The 18,994-nt window shown below is 52.6% G+C and overlaps 8 protein-coding genes and 2 non-coding genes across 10 annotated transcripts; 5 read left to right on the plus strand and 5 right to left on the minus strand.

Annotated features, from left to right (window-relative positions):
* Positions 1-1,441: 1,441 nt before the first annotated feature.
* On the minus strand, positions 1,442-2,015 carry BDV17DRAFT_293948 (uncharacterized protein; the record flags this gene model as incomplete). The annotated part of the gene is made up of 2 exons (XM_073762729.1): positions 1,442-1,647; positions 1,697-2,015. The coding sequence occupies 2 exons, from the start codon at positions 2,013-2,015 to the stop codon at positions 1,442-1,444; spliced, it is 525 nt and encodes a 174-aa protein (XP_073612802.1).
* An 866-nt stretch (positions 2,016-2,881) lies between these two features.
* Positions 2,882-3,798, plus strand: BDV17DRAFT_283580 (putative short chain oxidoreductase/dehydrogenase; the record flags this gene model as incomplete). Its single annotated transcript, XM_073760383.1, has 2 exons — positions 2,882-3,171; positions 3,228-3,798. The coding sequence occupies 2 exons, from the start codon at positions 2,882-2,884 to the stop codon at positions 3,796-3,798; spliced, it is 861 nt and encodes a 286-aa protein (XP_073612803.1).
* A 534-nt stretch (positions 3,799-4,332) lies between these two features.
* On the plus strand, positions 4,333-4,417 carry BDV17DRAFT_t120. Its single transcript has one exon. It is a non-coding gene; the product is annotated as a tRNA-Lys (tRNA).
* A 427-nt stretch (positions 4,418-4,844) lies between these two features.
* Positions 4,845-5,535, minus strand: BDV17DRAFT_293950 (uncharacterized protein; the record flags this gene model as incomplete). Its single annotated transcript, XM_073762730.1, has 2 exons — positions 4,845-5,455; positions 5,514-5,535. 2 exons carry the CDS (start codon positions 5,533-5,535, stop codon positions 4,845-4,847), a joined length of 633 nt encoding a protein of 210 aa, XP_073612804.1.
* Positions 5,536-6,142: 607 nt separating this feature from the next.
* BDV17DRAFT_t121 lies at positions 6,143-6,285 on the plus strand. The gene has a single exon. It is a non-coding gene; the product is annotated as a tRNA-Tyr (tRNA).
* Positions 6,286-6,578: 293 nt separating this feature from the next.
* BDV17DRAFT_293951 (uncharacterized protein) lies at positions 6,579-7,248 on the plus strand (the record flags this gene model as incomplete). Its single annotated transcript, XM_073762731.1, has 2 exons — positions 6,579-6,594; positions 6,650-7,248. The coding sequence occupies 2 exons, from the start codon at positions 6,579-6,581 to the stop codon at positions 7,246-7,248; spliced, it is 615 nt and encodes a 204-aa protein (XP_073612805.1).
* Positions 7,249-7,518: 270 nt separating this feature from the next.
* BDV17DRAFT_163354 (putative hydrolase) lies at positions 7,519-10,135 on the minus strand. Its single transcript, XM_073754704.1, has 8 exons — positions 9,741-10,135; positions 9,474-9,690; positions 9,243-9,427; positions 8,790-9,193; positions 8,545-8,721; positions 8,348-8,488; positions 8,156-8,286; positions 7,519-8,090 (listed from the first exon to the last, which is right to left on the minus strand). Exons 1-8 carry the CDS (start codon positions 10,030-10,032, stop codon positions 7,790-7,792), a joined length of 1,848 nt encoding a protein of 615 aa, XP_073612806.1. The 5' UTR covers positions 10,033-10,135; the 3' UTR covers positions 7,519-7,789.
* A 784-nt stretch (positions 10,136-10,919) lies between these two features.
* On the minus strand, positions 10,920-12,697 carry BDV17DRAFT_163351 (uncharacterized protein). The gene is made up of 3 exons (XM_073754703.1): positions 12,496-12,697; positions 12,023-12,434; positions 10,920-11,926 (listed from the first exon to the last, which is right to left on the minus strand). The coding sequence occupies exons 1-3, from the start codon at positions 12,526-12,528 to the stop codon at positions 11,304-11,306; spliced, it is 1,068 nt and encodes a 355-aa protein (XP_073612807.1). The 5' UTR covers positions 12,529-12,697; the 3' UTR covers positions 10,920-11,303.
* An 853-nt stretch (positions 12,698-13,550) lies between these two features.
* BDV17DRAFT_283583 (uncharacterized protein) lies at positions 13,551-15,657 on the plus strand (the record flags this gene model as incomplete). The annotated part of the gene is made up of 2 exons (XM_073760384.1): positions 13,551-14,674; positions 14,727-15,657. The coding sequence occupies 2 exons, from the start codon at positions 13,551-13,553 to the stop codon at positions 15,655-15,657; spliced, it is 2,055 nt and encodes a 684-aa protein (XP_073612808.1).
* An 83-nt stretch (positions 15,658-15,740) lies between these two features.
* BDV17DRAFT_163431 (5'-methylthioadenosine/S-adenosylhomocysteine nucleosidase family protein) lies at positions 15,741-18,606 on the minus strand. Its single transcript, XM_073754705.1, has 3 exons — positions 18,365-18,606; positions 17,826-18,298; positions 15,741-17,765 (listed from the first exon to the last, which is right to left on the minus strand). The coding sequence occupies exons 1-3, from the start codon at positions 18,587-18,589 to the stop codon at positions 15,824-15,826; spliced, it is 2,640 nt and encodes an 879-aa protein (XP_073612809.1). The 5' UTR covers positions 18,590-18,606; the 3' UTR covers positions 15,741-15,823.
* Between the last annotated feature and the right edge of the window lie 388 nt (positions 18,607-18,994).

Below are 18,994 nucleotides of genomic sequence, written 5' to 3' on the forward strand. Positions count from 1 at the left end.
GGGTCGGATCCATCGCGGCATTTTTTGTAACTGCCTGAACCCATCTATCGAATGAACGCAATTGACCCTGGGCTCGGGCCTCGTCCTCGTCCTCGTCCTCACATGGCATCGTGGCACCAAGATATCCTATCCCTCGGCTTACGATTCGATTCAAGTCGAGTCGAAGGAACGTCATACTTAAAATACGAACTACAGCTACTGTTCAGGGCACTACTTACTGCCTAGTATCTTGGTCCTGTGATAAACCTCCGTATTATCTCAACGCTCCTGTCAATTGGATCTGTATCAACAATGAAACAAAAAAGTGCTGAGATTTTGAAACATCAAGCTTCAAGTGCCGCGCCTGAAACTCTTGCGTGGGCCTGCCAAACGCGCTAAGCCGGGCGATCCATGGGTCAAGCAGTTTCTGCATGATTCGAAACGAACCATCGTGAAACAAGGACAAAACATTGTTGCTAAGGTTCCAAACAGCCACTTGATCCCTTGATATTTAGGGTAAGAGATCCAAGATGATATGATGTAAATCTTGACCGGACATCAGTAGATGGACAGAGCCTCAAATATAGGTTGTTATGAGGAAGGAGCGACCCACAACTTGGAAGGGAAGGCGCGACCCTGTCCCGAGTCAGTGCAGGACTGTTCGTTTCCGGGGAAGGAACGACCTGACGTCTGGAATTATTGGCTTTGGAAGGCGCCCTGCTGCGCTCTGGTCGCTCCTGCTATTTCTGGGCTGTTAGGGTTTGACGCTGTTCTTGCTGGTCTGTTCGACGCTCCTTGTGGTAAAGCGCTGAGAACTATACTACGGAGTACCTACGGAGTATACTCCCGGGAGACTTGAGGGGCGAGGTCCGATACGTACGTCCCAAGAGTATGGACTCCTGCTCATGCTGAATCGCTCAAAAGCTCTGCATAGCTTCCGTCTCGAACTTATGGTTCTGATTTCTCTGGTCCATCGGTAATGGCAGGGCGCCGCTCTCAACCAGCCACCAATTGCTTGAGGCGCAGTCGCTGCTCATATAACCGTCGAAGACGCTCCCCGTCCCCATCACCCATGCCCTGCATCAACCAAGCCGACAAGCTACCTGCCAACCCATCGCAACGCAGGCCACCATTCGCAACCCAAGGCCAAATAAACCGGTTCGGAGATAAGTACTCCTCCAAACTAACCGTCTCAACGAACCGTACACTGCGTACGGAAATCGTGCTCAGTTCACGCACGGGTGAGATATCATCAAGGGATTTAGAATCTACTTCGAGATCCCTCAGCCCCGAGCACTGCCGTAGCAACTCCCAGCACGGGCCCAGCTCTTCAATATCCATGAACTCGCTGCTCGGCGAGAGGAGCGAAAATCGATCGGATCATAGCGCGCTTGTCCTCCCCAGTCTCCTCTAAGAAATCCCTCAGAAGCCGCCCGTTCTCAGAAGCGAACACATTCTCTTTCTAGGAGATCGGGCTCGCCTCTTCATATGTGCGGCGACTAACCAGCAAGATAACGAGATCCATATGCCGCGCACAGAGACACTTCACATGTTTATGGTCAGGAACTCTTTTCATCCCAAACTCAATCTGCTTATCCGCGTAGCACTTGTCGCAAAAGAAGGGACTCTTCTTCGGCAGCGCCCAGCGCCCAGCGACTTCTGGCTGGGCTATTCAGGGTAAAGTCATAATAGCCCTCCAACCAAGGCCCTGAGTGACCCAAAATGTGCGGCCACACCGCAAAATCTTCAAGCAGTGTAGAATTGATAAATGACTGTCCGTCACAGCTGTTGAGATGAGCGGGATTAAACTTGCAGGGGCGGACGAGGAGGCGCCGGTAAACCTCTAGACGGATTTCGATGGGCAGCGCGAAGAAGTGCTCGAGGAAGGGCGAGTTTAGACTTGATGTGTGCTTTGCCTTTTCGCTTTGGATGCGCTTGTTATGCTTGTGCTTATGCTTGTATCTTTTTTCTATTTGGTGGAGGCTTTCAGTTGGGTCGCGCGAGAAGGGTGTTTGGATGTAACCTTTGGCAGGCATGATGGGGGGTTGTGGCCTCAAGGGTTCTGTTGGGAGACGGGGATGATATCGGGCTTCCTGATTGAGGCGTGTCGTCCTAGTGTTTTCAGCATGGCCATCATGGAAAGAGTCGTGAGATGGATGAATCACTCTCGCTCATATTTGTACAGCCACACCACCCTGCGCACGATGCGCGAGTCAATCATACCTTTTATTCTGCGACTGTGTACATATGTCTATGCAGGAGCCCTGAAGAGAGTCTCTTCTGCTGATAGCATGTTGTCGACCTTTGGTGACGGCTAAGAATGCGCTTCAACGCCGAACTTATTATTAGTCAGCGTCCGCTCGGTCATATATCATATCGTTCTACTTCCTATTTATATTTCTTCTGTATATAGTGTAGCTTCGCTGCTAGATTCAATGAATCAGACCTTTATATTTGGGTGGTCAGATACCGAAGATTACGTACGCCGCGGTCTCCGACACATGTTTATGCTCGTTGGACTCCCGGCCACCGCTAGTTTAGGGCATCCGAGCGCCTGGGTATACGGATGAAAGTCGGAAGTGGCTTCCAATTAAATAAACGCCCACTGAGCTGAGCGTGACTCATAGGGCCAAAGAAATGATTAATCAAAGTCATCATCACTTTAATCCTTCTCCAACAGCTATCTGCGCATCAGATATGCGCCTCATGGAGACCCACCACGGTGACAGCGGAATTAAGCTTACTCTAAACCCGCCGCGACTTTTATCTCCACGCGGAATCTGCCCGAGGGGTAATGTATATAAACTGGATTGGAGCCAGTTATACAATGGACAAAACATCCTTATTCTTTACTCAGAACCAGAACCCTCACCCCTCGGAACCCACGAAACTCGGATCCAAAATGTCCCAAACCTGGTTCATCACCGGCGCATCCTCCGGCTTCGGGCTGGACCTTGCCCTACTCGCCCTTGACTCCGGACACAGGGTCATCGGGACCGTTCGGAACGCCTCGAAATCAGCATCCGCGGTGAACGCCATCAAGGCCAAGGGCGGCCAAGTCCTCGAGCTAGACGTCACAAACGCCGCGTCGATCCCCGGTGTCGTGGAGAAGGCCAACGCCATTTATGGCGGCATTGATGTCCTTGTTAATAACGCGGGTTATTCGCTCTTGGGTGCTGTCGAGGATATGAAGTTTGTTCCCGGCCATTGTTAGAAGGGAGTATAGTAGATACTAATGAGAAAAACAGAGAAGAAGAAGTCAAGCTCCAAATGGAAACCAACTTCTTCGGCCCCTTCCGACTAATAAAAGCCTTCCTACCAACCCTCCGCTCCCGATCAGGAAAAACCACAATCGTCAATGTCTCCAGCGTCGCGGGCCAAGACGCCCAACCAACCTGCGGTCTCTACGCCGCCTCAAAATTCGCCCTTGAAGGTCTCTCTGAAGCCCTATCGCGCGAAGTCGCGCCCTTTGGAATAACCGTCCTAATCGTTGAACCGGGTGCATTCCGCACGAATTTCCTATCCGCCGTGCAGCGGACCGAGATGCCTCTTTCAGAGGCCTACAAGGGCGGTCCCGTTGATGTTGTCTTGAGGAAGTTTGAGGCTGCGCAGGGGAAGCAGAGGGGGGATCCCGGGAAGGCTGTCAAGAGGGTCTTTGAGGTTGTTACGGGGACGGGGGAGGCGGGGGGTTTGAGGGGAATGGTGCTTAGGTTGCCTTTGGGGCCGGATTGTGTGGAGAGGGTTGAGGCGAAGGTTGCACGGTTAAGGGGGGATTATGAGGTCGCGAGGGAGGTTGCGTTGTCGACGGATTTTGATTAATTGTATGTATTCTGTAGGATCTCTGGAGGGTGGATCGATCTAGATTGTCTACAATATGTATTCATATTAATAGTCTTCTTCGCCTTCTTCTTGGTCATGGCTTTGCACAATTGCAGTCCAGTCTACGCTATTGAAACGACGCTCCCCTTGTTGACCTAATTCCTTGGAAAGAAGGCCTGGGCAATGATGGGATTCTGAAGACCTAAGCTTCTTCGATATCTTGCCATAAATACGAGCAGGTGTCTCGTTTACAATTTGCGATCAGGAATCCTCAAGCGGTGTACTTCACGAAAATATATAATTTCTGGAGTTTTAGGCGGAGACAGGGATTTACCACTTCCACGCGAGATACTAGCGCCTGAAAAAGTAGCCCAGTCAAGTACCGATTTCATAGACTTTCATGCTGCGTTTATTATATTATATAGACAATCTCCAGGCTATTTTTGACCAATGATTAATTAACAACTTTCCACAGTTTTCGTGATTTTTCACGAGTGCTCTTAGGGGGGAATTTGGAGGCAAAATGATCACACCGCCCGGCTGGCACAATCGGCAGCGCGTTCGGCTTTTAATCACGTGATTAACCGAAAGGTTGGGAGTTCGAACCTCCCGTCGGGCGTATTATATTTCTTTTGTTTTTTTCTTGCTTGCCTTTTAGGCACAAGGCGTTCTAACCGTGTGAGGTTGATATCTCAACAGGAACAAGCAGAAATGCCCCGGAGGTTTAGCTGATGTACAGAGTAGACGATCCAAGAATGTGGGCATAATAAAAGGTGGATGCAGTTCATTGTGCCAGCAAACTAGTCACACCCAGCGTCTTTTTATAGCAAGATGCTCGTCAAGTTTAGCAGCATCCAGGTACAATGAAGAGAAAGGATCTCAATACGCAGTCCATTATATTGTATGTTTACCCCAAGGCGACCAAGTCGCGACAGCGAGGTGAAGATCTTGCCTTTTTCCATACAAAGCCCGCCATGCTTGGCCCCGTGCGGTCAAAGGCGAAGCCAGAAAGAAGTGCTGTGGATGGTTGACGAAGATAAGGAACCTCACAAGCCGTCGCGAATTCTGTTCGGTTTGTACTTCCAGGTACAGTGCAACGCCCTCGAATTCCTCCACAGACACAGCGGGATCAATTCGAGGCCGGAAAATTGCATGCGTTTGTGAACATGATGTCCCCGGCAGATCTCGACAACTGCCTTCATGCGACGACGCAGTTTGAATGTGAAGTCCTCATGAATCTTTCTAACGTTATCCGGATAGAACCTGGTGCAGTCGAGTGTCTCATCTCGCCTAGAAATATGGTCGAAAAGGAGGCATTTCTCCGAGGTAAGACCGGCGTCATTGACTTGCTTGATTGAAGGGTTCGACAGGTCGTCCATAACTCGCCTGAACGGGTCCGCGACGTGGAACGTTGGGTTATGGAGATGACAGGCAACGGACGCCTCGGGTGGCCCTGCGGGTGGGATCAGGAAGTCGAGCGGCCTGGTCACCCCCAGCTGCTTCCACGCGTCTATTTCCCGTTGAGCAAAGGCCGCGAATCCAACCTCTCCGTCCCAGGTATCCGCTTGTGACGATTGTACTGGCTGGCTGCGCCCCGACCGACGCACCTGAAGGTCACGAATGAAAAATATGAGTTCCTCCAGACTCTTTAGACCCTCTGTCGGAAAGGTGAGTCACTGGGATTTCGACCCAGAGGTCTCCAAATACATGGAAACTGAGCTCCCGCGAGTTGCTCATGGCGAGAAAAATTCACGGGTAGTCGCCAGAGTGTAAGTAAGTTGGCTAACAATTGGCATATTGAGGGTGTGAGGAGGAATTTGAGATTTTACCCGAGACAAACACAGAACATCTCATGTTTGTGAATATCCCACATCCATTCACTGTCCATTGCCCTTTGGTGCCCTCCAATAAGAATCCAGAAGTTCACTAACTTGAGGATACTTGTGTGAAAAAAAAACGAAGAGCAGTAGAAATCAAGGCATCCTGTAACCCAGCCCATCAACGACAGGATATTCTAGATTGCTATACGGCTAACATTGTGACGATGCAGAGATATGGTGTTTTTGAGCAGATACAGCTGAGCCCTTGTTCCTCACTTAACAGTACCGTGGGCAGGAGGGTCGAAGGTGAGGCTTCACGGCATGAGGCTGGCAAATGCTTGTTATAAATATTGACTTGAAAATTCTGCCAGTTTCCTGTACTTGGTTTCTATTTGGATTTTATCATTGTGTGTGTGAAAATGATGAACGGACATCCATGGCTGTGAATGGAGATACATCCACTATTAACCCCTAAAAACATCTCACGATATAGGTCCTGAAAAGGAGTCAGGATTCCACAACTTGCCCGGTTAGCTCAATCGGTAGAGCGTGGGACTGTATGTACCGCCTTCCTCAGGCATTCTGCCGACTCAAAAGCTAACCTTGCCACAGTTTACTGGGAAACCTGAAAATCCCAAGGCTGCGGGATCGTACCCCGCATCGGGCGTCTTCTTTTTTTTTTTTCTCTTTCCCTTCCACGGTTAAGCGACTTGAAATGCTACACTACACGTCTTTTATCATTTAACCTAAGCTTGCGGCTGCCTTTGACTTGAATCCAATTTTCAATTTCCACATCGACGCTCGTCTTCCTGTCTTATTGCGACTCAGACCCGCTAGAGTTTAGACAGGTTGCTGGAACTGTTAGCCGACGGAGGTGCAACACTACATAGGAATCGAGGCCACAACAGCAAAAAGCACCTGAGCCCACCGCTATTACCCCCCCATTTCTCTCTCTTAATCATGCCACCTGCAAACCGTGAGGTCTTTTTTGGCCGCGACCCGGAGCCGCGCGGACAACCGCTACCTGAAAGACCTACAATACTACCTCGATCAGTACCGCACGTTGCAAACCACCTATCATGTGCAATTGACCGCGTACCCGGATAGCGGCTACAGCTGGCGCATGTACCTCCTCTGGGACTACGATCGGCTCTGGGGCGTCTCCGACTTCGGGTATACAAAGGGAGTCTTTCTTATCGATCCCGGCCCGCAACTACCGACAAGCGACGAAGCAGCGCCCCAGACGCTACCATTCACCTGGCGCGGGATGCGCAAGGCCGAGCCGGAGATAAGTCTGTGCAATTCGATATACACGAAAGGCGAGATTACCATTGATATCTTGAGTGGGAGTTTGAAGGGGTGGTTTGGGCTCTTGAGAGGTAATGGCGACGTGGGAGATCCTAAGGGTCGCTGCGAGTTCCGCGCGAATATGCATTTTGGCCCTGCGGTGGTACCCCATTCCCTGAATGAGATCGTTGACGACTGGAATGATTATTTCCCTTTGGTCCCGGAGGAGAACATCCGCCAGGATCTGCCGGATGACGCGTTGGAGGAGTATCGGCATAAGCGGGGACGAGGAGCGTGCTGGGAAGATGCCGAATGGGTTGAGAGGGTCGAGCAAGGAGCATAGTAGCGACGAAGAGGATGGTGGCTGAATATTGACTTAACTCATGTCCCGTTCAGTGCCTGGGCAGGCACTGGGACAGAGTACCGTATTCTTCGGTGTGCACGGAGAATGAGCGACTCGACTACTATCGAAAATGACTGACTGAATGCATGGGCAGATGCCCGAGCTCAATGAAATCTAGCTTGGGTCTCTTACAGCTGCTTGCGGCTCATAGCTAATATTCGAATGCGTACTGTGCTCGCAGCGAGGTGCTCTCTGCGACAACCCTAAGCAAGGTCAAGACCAAAATGAGGATGTTGCACGAGAAGAAAAGCAGGCCATGTTTCCAGAGAATCACCTGGCATGAGTACTAGTACTCTATCAAAAGCGCAATATTTATCAGCTACTAGCACTGCAATATGTATTCGAGACCATACAGAGAAAACAAAATCCGACAAAAGCCCATTACAAAAAGAACTCAACGGAACGATGTATATAGAATAGAATAAAACCAGCCAGAAGCATTCTATCATCAGGGACTATGAGTGCTCAAGAAGAAAACCTCTTACTGGTCACCCCCACCACCATTCGCCCTCTGCCGCGCAGTCCTATACAAACCCTCAATATCCTCCCTCCACTGCGCATCATCCGTCCTCTTAAGTCGTCGATCATAAGTAACAAGCCCGTTAACCTCGCCCTCCACATCCGTAGTCTGCGTCCAGACAGCACCGCTACAGCTGAACTTCTCGACTTGTGAGCGCAGTTCGGTGAGAAGGTATCGCGCGCGGTAGTTCCAGATCTCGAGGTTCTCGTCGATCTCGTATGTTTCGGCGATTGTGTCGATTGCGGCTTGGACATTCCAGAGGCTGAAGCAGTTAGCATTAGAGGGTGGATTCGGAGGGGGATAGGGAGGAGAAAAGAAAAGGCGTACTTCTCAATAGTGACGTTGTGCCCGATACCGCCGAATTCACCCTGTAGGGCGATTCGGTCTGGGTCGAAGGGGCTTGCCGGGTTGGAGTACCAGGGGGTGCCGCATTGGGGTTGGGCGTAGTGGTGGTTGTCCTGTTATGTCCTTGTCAGCTTTTGCTTACTATTGTAGAAGATCGGAAGGATCAAGGCGTACGCTGTAATCTCCAGCACCGCGATCATGCCATCCGGAAGTTGAGTCAATGAGACGAGTTGGGTCCAGATTCCGGACGAGCTCAGTAAGAGGAAACTCAGGCTCTTGGAGGATTTGCTGGCCCCAGCCTTCGTTGTAGATGACCTGTTCGAGTTAGCGGTCATTTCTCTTTAGGAGTGCTGGAAGGTGGGGATGCGTACCCAAGAGATGATACTCGGGTGGCTCTTGAGCTGGTTGATCATGAGCTCAAGCTGCCGGGTGAACTCCTGCTGCTGCGCGTCGTCCGGCTCGCGCAGCGGCATGGACGGCATATCCTGGATGACGAGGAGACCGAGCTCATCGGCAGCGCGGTAGAAGAGGCCAGGTTCGATTTTGATCTGGTAGTCAAGTCAATCACCGCGTCCACTCACAACAAAAAGAAAGGACGGAGGCTGGGGAGACCTACATGCTTCCGAACCATATTGAAACCAAGATCCTTCAACAGCTGCAGATCCCAAACCATGGCCTCCCGAGTGGGCGGGGTGTACAGCCCATCAGGCCAGTACCCCTGATCAAGGGTGCCGAATATAAACCTAAACTCACCATTCAGCAGTGGGCGCTGAATGCCGTTAATCTCGCCGCTGGAAATGGTGCGGAAGCCCGTGTAACTTCGAACCTGGTCGTCACCGAGGGTGACGGTGATGTTGTACAGGTTAGGGTTTTCGGGCGTCCAGAGCCTAAAGTCGTCGACTGTGAAGGTGAACTGTTCGTTTGCGGTGCCGCCGTGTGTGGCGATTGTTTCGCCACCGTTGAGGACACTGATCTCGACGGGGCTGCTGCTGTTGCCGGCGCTGTGGACGGTTACGGTGACTGGGATTGTTATGTTAGATAGGTGAAAGAGTAATTGAAGGTGACCTACCCTCGCCGTTCATCTCCGCAGCGATGTCGAGGCGCGAGATGTGCTGTGCTGGGACGGCTTCGAGCCAGACGGTTTGCCAGATTCCACTGCAGGGGGTGTAGAAGATGTGCGATGGGGTTAGGGTTTGCTTGCCCAGGGGGACCATTGCGCCCTCGCTGTCGGTTGGGTCGTAGACGAAGACCAGACTTTGGCTGTTAGTATTGTTGGCCGGGTTAGGAATGAAAATCTTACAGTTCGTTGGTGCCGTTGAAGCGAATATACTCTGTCACGTCAACGCTGAACTCGAAGTAGCCTCCCCTGTGAAAAGCCACGTTCTCCCCGTTGACAAACACCGTCGCTTCATTGTCCACGGCGCCGAAGTTGAGGATGACATTTTGTCCGCGCCAGTCGCCGGGGACTTCGAAATGGTTAGACAGCCAGGAGTAGATGAGATTCTGTCCTTGAAGGCCTACGCGGGTCAGCACCTTCCATTCGAAGTCCAGTGAAAGGAGAACAGACCTGAAAGTCCACTCTCAAGACAAGACGGAACTAGCACCTCGGTGTCCAGCGGCTGCCCAAACGGCGGCGCGTCAACAGCCGCAGCGTTCTCTGCGTTCCTATACTCCCAAATCCCATTGAGGTTCTTCCACTGGTCTCGCTGCAACTGAGGCCGGGGGTACTCCGGCCAAGGATTCGTGCCGACTCCCTCCGTCCAGTCAGTCGTCAGCGGCGGTGTCTGCAGGGCATAAGGAGTAGCGGCAGCAGAAGCAAGGCCGGCGATCGCCAGCAAGGGGAGGATAGCTCGAGACATGGCGCGACTTGATTCCTAGCTGTTTTCTTTTGCTTGGGATCGAACTGGCCAAGGACAAGCACCGCCGGCGCCGGCCCCTTTGACCTTTTTATACCCCATAACCCCCTGGATGGTCAAACCCCCCGCATCGCACCCCATCTGCACGGCCTCGACGCACCAGAATACCACCTCATCAGCCAAGCGTGGGCTGCAACCTCGGCCGTCTTCTGTCGAAATCTCAGCCCGTGGATTCAGGGCCTGCGCTGCATCGCACACCTTCCTAACCAGGCCGTGCCCCCGCACCTTGTGGTATCGGCCGCATCCAAAGACCAGTCCAAGCGTCGCGACACAGGCTCTGATTGATGGATTGCGATCCTTGGCCGTCTAGCGCGTGGACCCGCAGGGCCTGCAGGAAACAAGCCAAAAGCCACGGCTGTCGATCATTATGGGGTAGAAAGGCCTCGTGACCCAGCATTCAGTGATTCAAGAAAGTGCCGACACTTCTCCGGACTTGTACCGTGGATCGCAATCGCAGAAAGTAGTCAAAACAAAAGGCCCTGATCCACGGTTTCACACAGCGACAATCCCTACCTGCACCCCTGCCGCTCAACTGGGCGATCCAAGGCTGGAGCCTAACGGAGATGCGCCGTGCATGCGGCTAAGACCGCGATCCCTGTTTTGGGGTCAGATAGGGCGGACGGGTGATGCGGGGTGAGATCATGCGATTTTGGTGTCATGCTCGGCGCATATTTGCTTTTGGTTGGCCTAGGGGCTCGGGTAGGCTGCTGGATGTTCTCCGAAGTAGTACTACTAGCAGCGGAGTGTATATCTGGCTCCGAGTCTACCCAGTGCACAAGGGACTGTGACTGGACTCGCGGATGAGACAGAATAAACGCACAAGTTACAGTTATCTTGCTTTTACCCCTATCCTCAACTTATGCAGACATGGCCCCTTTATTGGCTGCGTGCATGACCTGACCCACGACAGGGGGGGTCGGAGTGGCAAACACGATTCGCCAATTTTCAATCAACAAAGACAAGCCCATGGGCTGGCTGCTTTCGATCGCTGACTGACTGGCTGACCGAATTTTGAATCAAGGGACCTGATCATTCAGAAAAAGACAGCCAATAGCATCTGTCTGTCAGCAGCACGGCACAGCGCCAGCCGTTGTGGCTTGGGCAGACATGCATTGCATTAGACCTCGATATTAGGATACAGGGTTCACCTCCTGCTAAGAGTGAGGTCATTCTGCTCTACCGTCCCTGTCGTCTGCATATGACTCTGACGCTGTTCAACTCTGCAACAAGCCCAACGCCCTTGCTTCTGCCTTCACAATATCGGGTATCCCATCTTCTAAACTCCCCTCAACAGGACTCCAATCGAGTAGCTTCCGCGCCCGTATCGCTTTCGCTGCAACAGAGTAATTGACAACCGGCCGCCCAGCAGTCTTAAAAACATCGCGATCCTCCATACCCACAATCCTCACCTCCCCAGACGGCACAAGACTTAACCTATAAGCCTCGGCGGTAATCCTCCTCGCGATATCGCCCCAGTGATATATCCCGCTTTCAACGAGATAGTATCCCTCCTCGTTCCAGGTGATACTACCACGAGAACTACTAGTAGACCCCGCATCCACCTCCGCAATCGCACCCTCAATCAGCCGCACATACAACCTCGAAAGATCGTACACGTGCACGCTATTCCAGAATGTTTCCCCGTCGGACAGCTGCAGCCCTTTTGCCTCTTGCAGGATTAGTCGAGTCAGGTTCGGGATTTGGTGGGACCGTTGTGAGATCAAACCCCGGCCGATGCCGTATACTGTGCTTGGACAGACGATGGCTGTTTTTAGGGTGGAGGAGCTGGAGCTCGAGGATAGGACGTATTTGTCGACTTCGCGGTGGGCGGCGGCGTCTAGAAACCATTCTCATATGAGTATCTCTTCCGCCCTTAAGGTTGAAATGGGCAGGTAGATTGTATAGCCCGGCAACGAGACGAAACAAAACTCACCAGGCAAAGACCGCAACGACCCAATGCCCTCCCAATCATCAAAAACCCTAACACGTACCCCCTCAGCAGACTCATAGACCCTCTCACCAGGATCAAGAAGGACATCCGTCCCACTCGTATGGATATATACCCCTCCTCCCCGCCTGCTTAAACCAGCCACAATAGCCCTGGCCGAAAGTAAATGGTCCGCGCTCAGCGCAAAATGCAAGACGATGCCATGCTTGGCAACTTCGTTCGCGATGGCACCGACGTCGTCGAGCTCCGCGATAAAGGTGTTTATGGTCGGGTATACGGATTTGAATCTCGGGATGTAGGATTCCTTGCCTGGGCGTAGGAGGAGGGTTATCCTATTTTCCCAAGTGGGATGGGTTGTCAGTAGGGCGTGCAGGACGTCGCCGGCTATGTAGCCGCTCTGTTGGTATGTATGATCAGTAAGATGATTGGAAGAAGGCTAGGTGTGGGTGGTGGCTTACGGCGCCCGTGAGGAAGATCTTTGGTGGTGTCATTGTTGGATACGCTGTAGGTTTGTTGTTAGGTAGTTAGGGTTAGGTTATTTGTCGTCCGGGGAGGGAAGGGCTTGTGCTTACTTCAAGCGACTCTATATACAGAGTAGTTTCTTCTATCATACGTCATGCCGTCGAGCGATTATAAATCAACCCGTGTCCAAGTACCTACCTAGGTACAAACCAGTAAGCGACTGACATTAGCCTGCTACTGTATTATTCTTATCCAACACGAGGCTACCTCAGCAAAACCCGCCTTTTATACGGTGTATTGTGGACTTGGTATACAATGACTCGATTTCGATCCGATGAGCCCGATCAGACCCGCCCAGCCTAAATAAATCCCCAAACCCACGTACTACAGGCACCAACGACACTAAACGCAGGCACCACCGGCGGCTCAAAGCGCCTCTATCTCAATCGAATCTAGCCCGAGTCCCCATTCGCCAATGGCTCAATTCGGTGACCCTGAGCCTTTGGTCCGTCTAGAAGGCGGTTCCTTGGCAATGAATGGCCTCTCGCGATATTTTTCCTACTAAAATCGCCCTCGCGCCCCTTTTCCACCATGTTCGGATATTCATTGTCGAAGACAAGGAAAGAGAAATCGCAATGTCAGGGTACTCTTATCTTCCACGGCATGGCCGGAACGTCAACGCGATTATAAACGTGCATGTTCAGAACCAGGACACGGAATTATGTTTGGGTGAGTTGCACTTTGCACCCAGTCCTAATTCTGATCGTCGCGGGACCGCGATCGAGATCGACATTGCATTCCATATTGCTTGAGATCGCATCGCAATCGATTGAATTTGTAGTGTATACTAATAAGCATACCTATAGTCGACCGCATAATCGAACCCCAAACAATCGCCCACTTCACCTCCGCCGCCTGCTACGGGAGCTATCCCAACGGCGCGAAAACATCATGCGAGCTCCTCTCAGTCGACGATCTTCCCCTTCTATACACGACCCCTTCCACCTCCACCCCCGCGAACCCTGCCAAAGAATGCCTAAACGACCGCATAATGTCACGAATCGGGTCCCACGGTGTAGACGCAACCCGCATGGCCGTGATTGGCCGACACATTTGGTCATTCAAGAATAGGGCGTGGAGCGGAATGATACCCTTATCCGAACAACGATGGAAAGAGAAGCGCCTCGATGCGCCGGAGAATTTCGACACAGCGGCGCAGTATCTCTCCGCCGTGATCGCGGCGTTCGATTACTTGAATCGGCCGCAGGTCCAATCGAATATGCGGGAGACGTTTAACCTGATTTCGGAACTCTGGGGGGAGTTTGAGGATCTTGTTAACGCTGAACGAGCCAAAAGGGGAGGAAGGGAGGGACATCCGAACAAGAAGGTAAATGTGAGAAAGATGTGGACCGAGTACATGGAAGCACACATCCAGGTAATAACCGAGCGCGCGCACCGCTGGGTCCTCGTGCACGTTAACGCGCTGCGCGGACCATTGATCCAGGAACTGAGGAGTTATCGAGGCGACAGTCTCGATTTCATGGACGCCGTCAAGTGGCGTATTACAGATAGACTGCATACCCTCGCTGAGATTGCGGGCGTGGCTGATTATACCATTTTGATACCGATGCATGGGTATCACGGCTATGTCGCGCCGCCCATCCCAGCGGGTGTATCGCCGGCCCTGCGCTCGGCGAGGTTCATCGACAGGAATAGGGCCTACGGGCCACATATGAAGCGGGTTTCGCGAATCGCGCAGTTCCAAGAGATACGTGAGAGGGCTGCCCGTGAAGGACCGCGCGAGCACCATGTTGCGGATCCGGTATCGATGACGCGAACGACGCTATTGCAGATCGAGTGCCAGAATAAAGTGCGGTGGGAGATTCGCGGGGAGCCGGTTGAGCCTGTGCCGAGGGAGCCGTGGATTGCGGGCACGTTGCGGAATTTGGAGAGTAGGGGGGTGTTGGAGAAGGGGACGGGGTTTGTTGTTTATAGATTGGTGTATGGACAAAGGGAGGACGAGTGGAGGAGATTTCGGGAGAAGGTTGACGGGCATATGGCGGATTGGGGGAGGGGCCAGACGGGGTCTGCTGCGTTAAAGCCGCATTTGAAGCTGTATTGGAGGGATGGGGCGGCGTTGGGGATCCCGGAGGGGGATATTGAGGCGGCGAAGAAGTACGTTTTTATGGCAACACTGGATTTGTAGCCCTAACCAACAGGATTCCAGGCACTATCTCGAGACATACGACCAGGAAGACACGGATGTTCCTTTCCACTTGGACAGCACAATCAACAAGCGCACTTTTCTTGCAGTCGACAAACCGAGTTACGACTCTTATGCCACCAAGTCTTATACATATGAGTATACCACTTTCAAGCCCACCATCCCCCCCGGCGACACAACCGGCTTCATTCTCGCTGTCGACCCCGAATTCAATCTTGAAGAAGGGCCCGACCGCCCCGACGAAACACCTGGCTTCCCGGGTTATCTCCGAATCCTAGGTAGCCTGGTCTGGGGTGACCTATTTGGCATGCTCGCGTCGCAGTGCAGTATCCTCAAGGATCTATGGCCACTTGCGCTAGACCATCCAGACCGGGTCTATGCTGGGCCCGTCGTTCCACTGGTTTTCAAAAACTGGCGAGTCCATAATGGAATCCGCGGCGAGATGATGCGCGAAGTTACCAAGTACATCAAGGCGAAAGTCGAAGGACGACCGTGGGTTCCCCGGGCAGAGCCCCCAACAGGAAGCCAACAAGCTCAGCCGGGCCCTAACACTGCCGCAAACAACAACAACACCAGGGAGCGTCCCCGCGCCCCGCCAGCTGAGCCCTCCCTCTTCGACGATCCAGGTCCTCTTGAGTCTGGCCCATCTCTCGCCGACACCCCAGACGACTACGCCATGCGCACATACCTAATGTTCCAGTTTGCGCGGTACCTTCGACAGAGAGGGCAGCATCGGACTGCGATTTTCGTCGAGCAGGCGATACGCGCGCGGCCTGGAGAACTGCCTGATATGCAGGAAATTAGGCGCCGCATGGAGCTTGAGGGTGCGACAGACGCTGAATCGCCGTTGCCACCGGCTTCGGAGTCGGGGAGCAGAGGGGATCAACCGGGTCCGGGACGGGGAGGGGCGGATGAAGGTTGTCCTATGCAGTAGGCTGGGCACGCCCGCGATGGGGTTGTGTTGTGCATATATGTATCATAGCATTGACTTTGGTCGAGAGTACCTAGATGACAATGTACTTGACTGGAGCGCCGCGCAGGACTTGCGGATTCCTCCAAAAGCCGTGCCATAACATGACGGGGGCTGGTGAGTGATAGCCCTAACCAGCCCACTCCTCGAGGAAAGCTTTCGTACAGGCAGCTGCAGTCAAAGCAGCATACCCTTGCCAAGCTTTGTTCTTATGACTATCGGCGTAGTCACACACCCCCTTGATGACGAGGAATGGGAGTACGTCGCAAATGCCAGAAGCCTCCATCTCAAAGGCGATGAGATCGTGCTGCTTGGCGATTGCATCGCGGTGAAGCCCGGACTTCATCACCGTATCTCCAGATCCAACGGGCCCGATGTGCACCTTCAACGGCGGTGGTTGGTCTGATCTGATGGCTGCTTGTAGACGTATTCGTTCGACCAGATACCGCTTATCGCACCCGAGCTGCTTGCATGAAAGGTCCGGAGCATCTTTGCATATGGGATCAGTGGCACTGTTGGTAGCACTGCAATTCCTGCAATGGGAGAACTGTTGGTGCTTGTGACGGTAGTCTGGAGGAAAGAGCTCGTCTTGTTCGGAGCCGGGGTAACTGGACCCCCTCAGCCCAAGTTTCTCGTCAAGGATCGTAAGATGTTGTGAGGCCGAGGCCTGAAGCCCCTCTCGTGCACGGGTTGACATCAATTTAGACAAAACACTCTGGATCTTCCTGGGCGGCCGGCGGTGGACTTCATGCCTTGCGCGTGTAGTAAAAGCATCAGGGTATTGACGGCCGAGATCATATTGCACGATGCTACTACCGATGACCACGTCCCCAAGGATGACCTCTGATTGTCCATCGCCAAAGGGAACTGCACCGCAGATTCCAACGACGAAAGCCAGCTTGACGCCGGGAAAGCTAGACTTGGTAGATGAAGCTGCCTGGCACGCGACGCCCTTGCCCATGCCCGCCATATGGACGAGGACCACATTGTGACGGCCAATCCTGCCCACCGTGTATGCGTTGTCGTCTGGTGCGGCCTTATCGTACGCACCCCGAGTCCAGATATCGTCGAAGAGTTCGACGACTGCATCGGCCTCTTTTGGTAGCGCACAGAAGACAGCGATGGAGAATTGCTCACGGTCAGAGGTACTGATAGCAGAGGCCTGTCTACTTGGAATCTGGAAAGCTTCCAACGAGCCTTTATCGGTGACGGGCAGCTCCAGTAGCCCCCAGTCATCACGGTAAGCTTGGTATAACTTTTCAAGTGGCTCCACTACATGGTTAAATAAACGTGAACGTCGTATATCAGCGCTTTCAGAATGACTCGACGGATCGATAGGCCCATCACGGAACAATGCCTCATCCAGACAGCTGTTCACCACGCCTTCGTAGGTGGCACCGACGGTCTTTTTTAGGTCGCCACCTTTTGCTGTGACATAGGCCCATTCGTAATAGTCATTGAGCGTTGTTTCATCCCACGAATAAGTGGTATTGGTCGGTTCGAATGGCTCTCCAGTGGCAATTTCAATAAGAACGACCGCCAATGCTAGGATATTCGGAAACATATGAACAAGGTCATCACCATCACAAAAGTCACGTAACTCCGCACGTTCAGAGACGAGCTTGGTGACGAAGAAAATATGTTGCTGGTCGTTGTCGGTTGCATCGTTACGTTCTTGCAGAAACTGGATATGATCATGTGTCCAGGGTGTCATCATCCAGTATGAGTTATAATATTGCCATACAGCTCGGGCGACCGTGTAGGCTATAATGATCTTTACTCGCTTTGGGATGTGATTTGCCTGCACCAGCCACTGTCCAAGAGAAGTGCCGTCCGAAGGGAGCATATTGCGAGGTCTTGCTCTGATGACAGGTTCAAAAACACTGATCGTGTTATTGTGAATGTGGAGATAAGCAAGACTGTTTGGCTGCCCTCTGATGAGCCTGCAAAACTGTCCCATCTCAATGGCCTTGAGGGTTCGAGAAATGGTCTGGTTACTACCGGACTTATTTGAACGGCCTGAAATCTGGGGCTCAAATCCAACCCTCCGTGCCCTCTTCGTGGGTCGGCGCCTGTCGGCCTACAGTTAGCGCTGAGCCAGGCGCCAAGGTGTACTGTTAACGGGACCATACCTAGAAACTGATATTTTTGCTTCTTTCCAGCGAATAGGGGTCTGAAGAGTGTGGCGGCGTGTTGGCGTGAAACTGGCAACAAACAGCAAGTCGAACGAGATATCTTCGTCTTCGTCGTTGTTATGCTCTGGGTTCAAACGCAACCATGCCCACTTCAAATGACCGCTCCTGCAGGCGCATGATGAGTAACCTTCGAGCTGCGTATACAGAGTATCATTGAGATGCGTTGGGTACTCCCCCGTGCGATTGTCTTTGGTAGTATGTGAATGCTCGCCCTCGAGCGTTTCGTCAGGGTCTGTTCCATGTAAAGTGTCCGCAATCAGGCAAAGGAGGACGTGATAGGCAGGATCGTTGGTAACAAACTGTGCGAGAGCATCATGCATTTCAGCTGTAAAATGTCTATCGACCGCATTAGGTGACTGCTGAGCTTCGGCGATTCGTCGGAGGGTGTCAAGCGATTCTTCTTCTCTGCGCTGAAGGTAGCAAGCATTGAATCAGCCTAGGCCCACAATGCAGAACGATGGCGAGGGAAGACTCACAGAGCAGGCCGTGTTGACTAGCTTGGCTATCTCGCCTAGTTTGGGATAGGAGCTGGTGTTAGTGGCAGAGGAAATCTCCTGCGCGAGGATGAACAGTTCTCCACCAAGCTTGCGGCCCTGGAATCGACTCTCTTTCCTCATCCGACCAACGGCTATTGCCTGGACCGAGACCCATGGAAAGGCGTCCGAACAGACCTCGAGAATGCTCTCCATACATGCAAACATACGTTGGGCATTGCGAGTGTTGGGGAGGATGAGTCTGAAGGGTATGGACAGGTGGAGGCGTTGACAGCCTTCTCAGCCTCGCGCTCGAAAAGACCATGCAGGGATTGCCAGCCAACCAAAAGTCCTTACGAGTCAGCTGTCCACAGTCCCGCAAGTTTGGACTTGAAAGGAGGAGCCACTTCCCACCCCCGCCATGCTGAAGGCTACATCGATGTTTTCAAGACAACGGAGCGATGTCATCGCAAGCAATCCGCGCTGCCACTATGGCATGTCGGCAAGCATTTAACTCCGCTACCGAATACTCTAAACTGATGGAAAACGAATGGGCGGAAAATCGACTGGCAGGTTTCAAGCTCTGGGCAATGGGCTCTGGAGCGCTCGCTGCCGGAAAAGCGTCGCTCGACC

This window comes from Aspergillus undulatus, assembly GCF_047715775.1.
Source record: "Aspergillus undulatus strain CBS 261.88 unplaced genomic scaffold BDV17scaffold_47, whole genome shotgun sequence".
NCBI lineage: Eukaryota > Fungi > Ascomycota > Eurotiomycetes > Eurotiales > Aspergillaceae > Aspergillus > Aspergillus undulatus.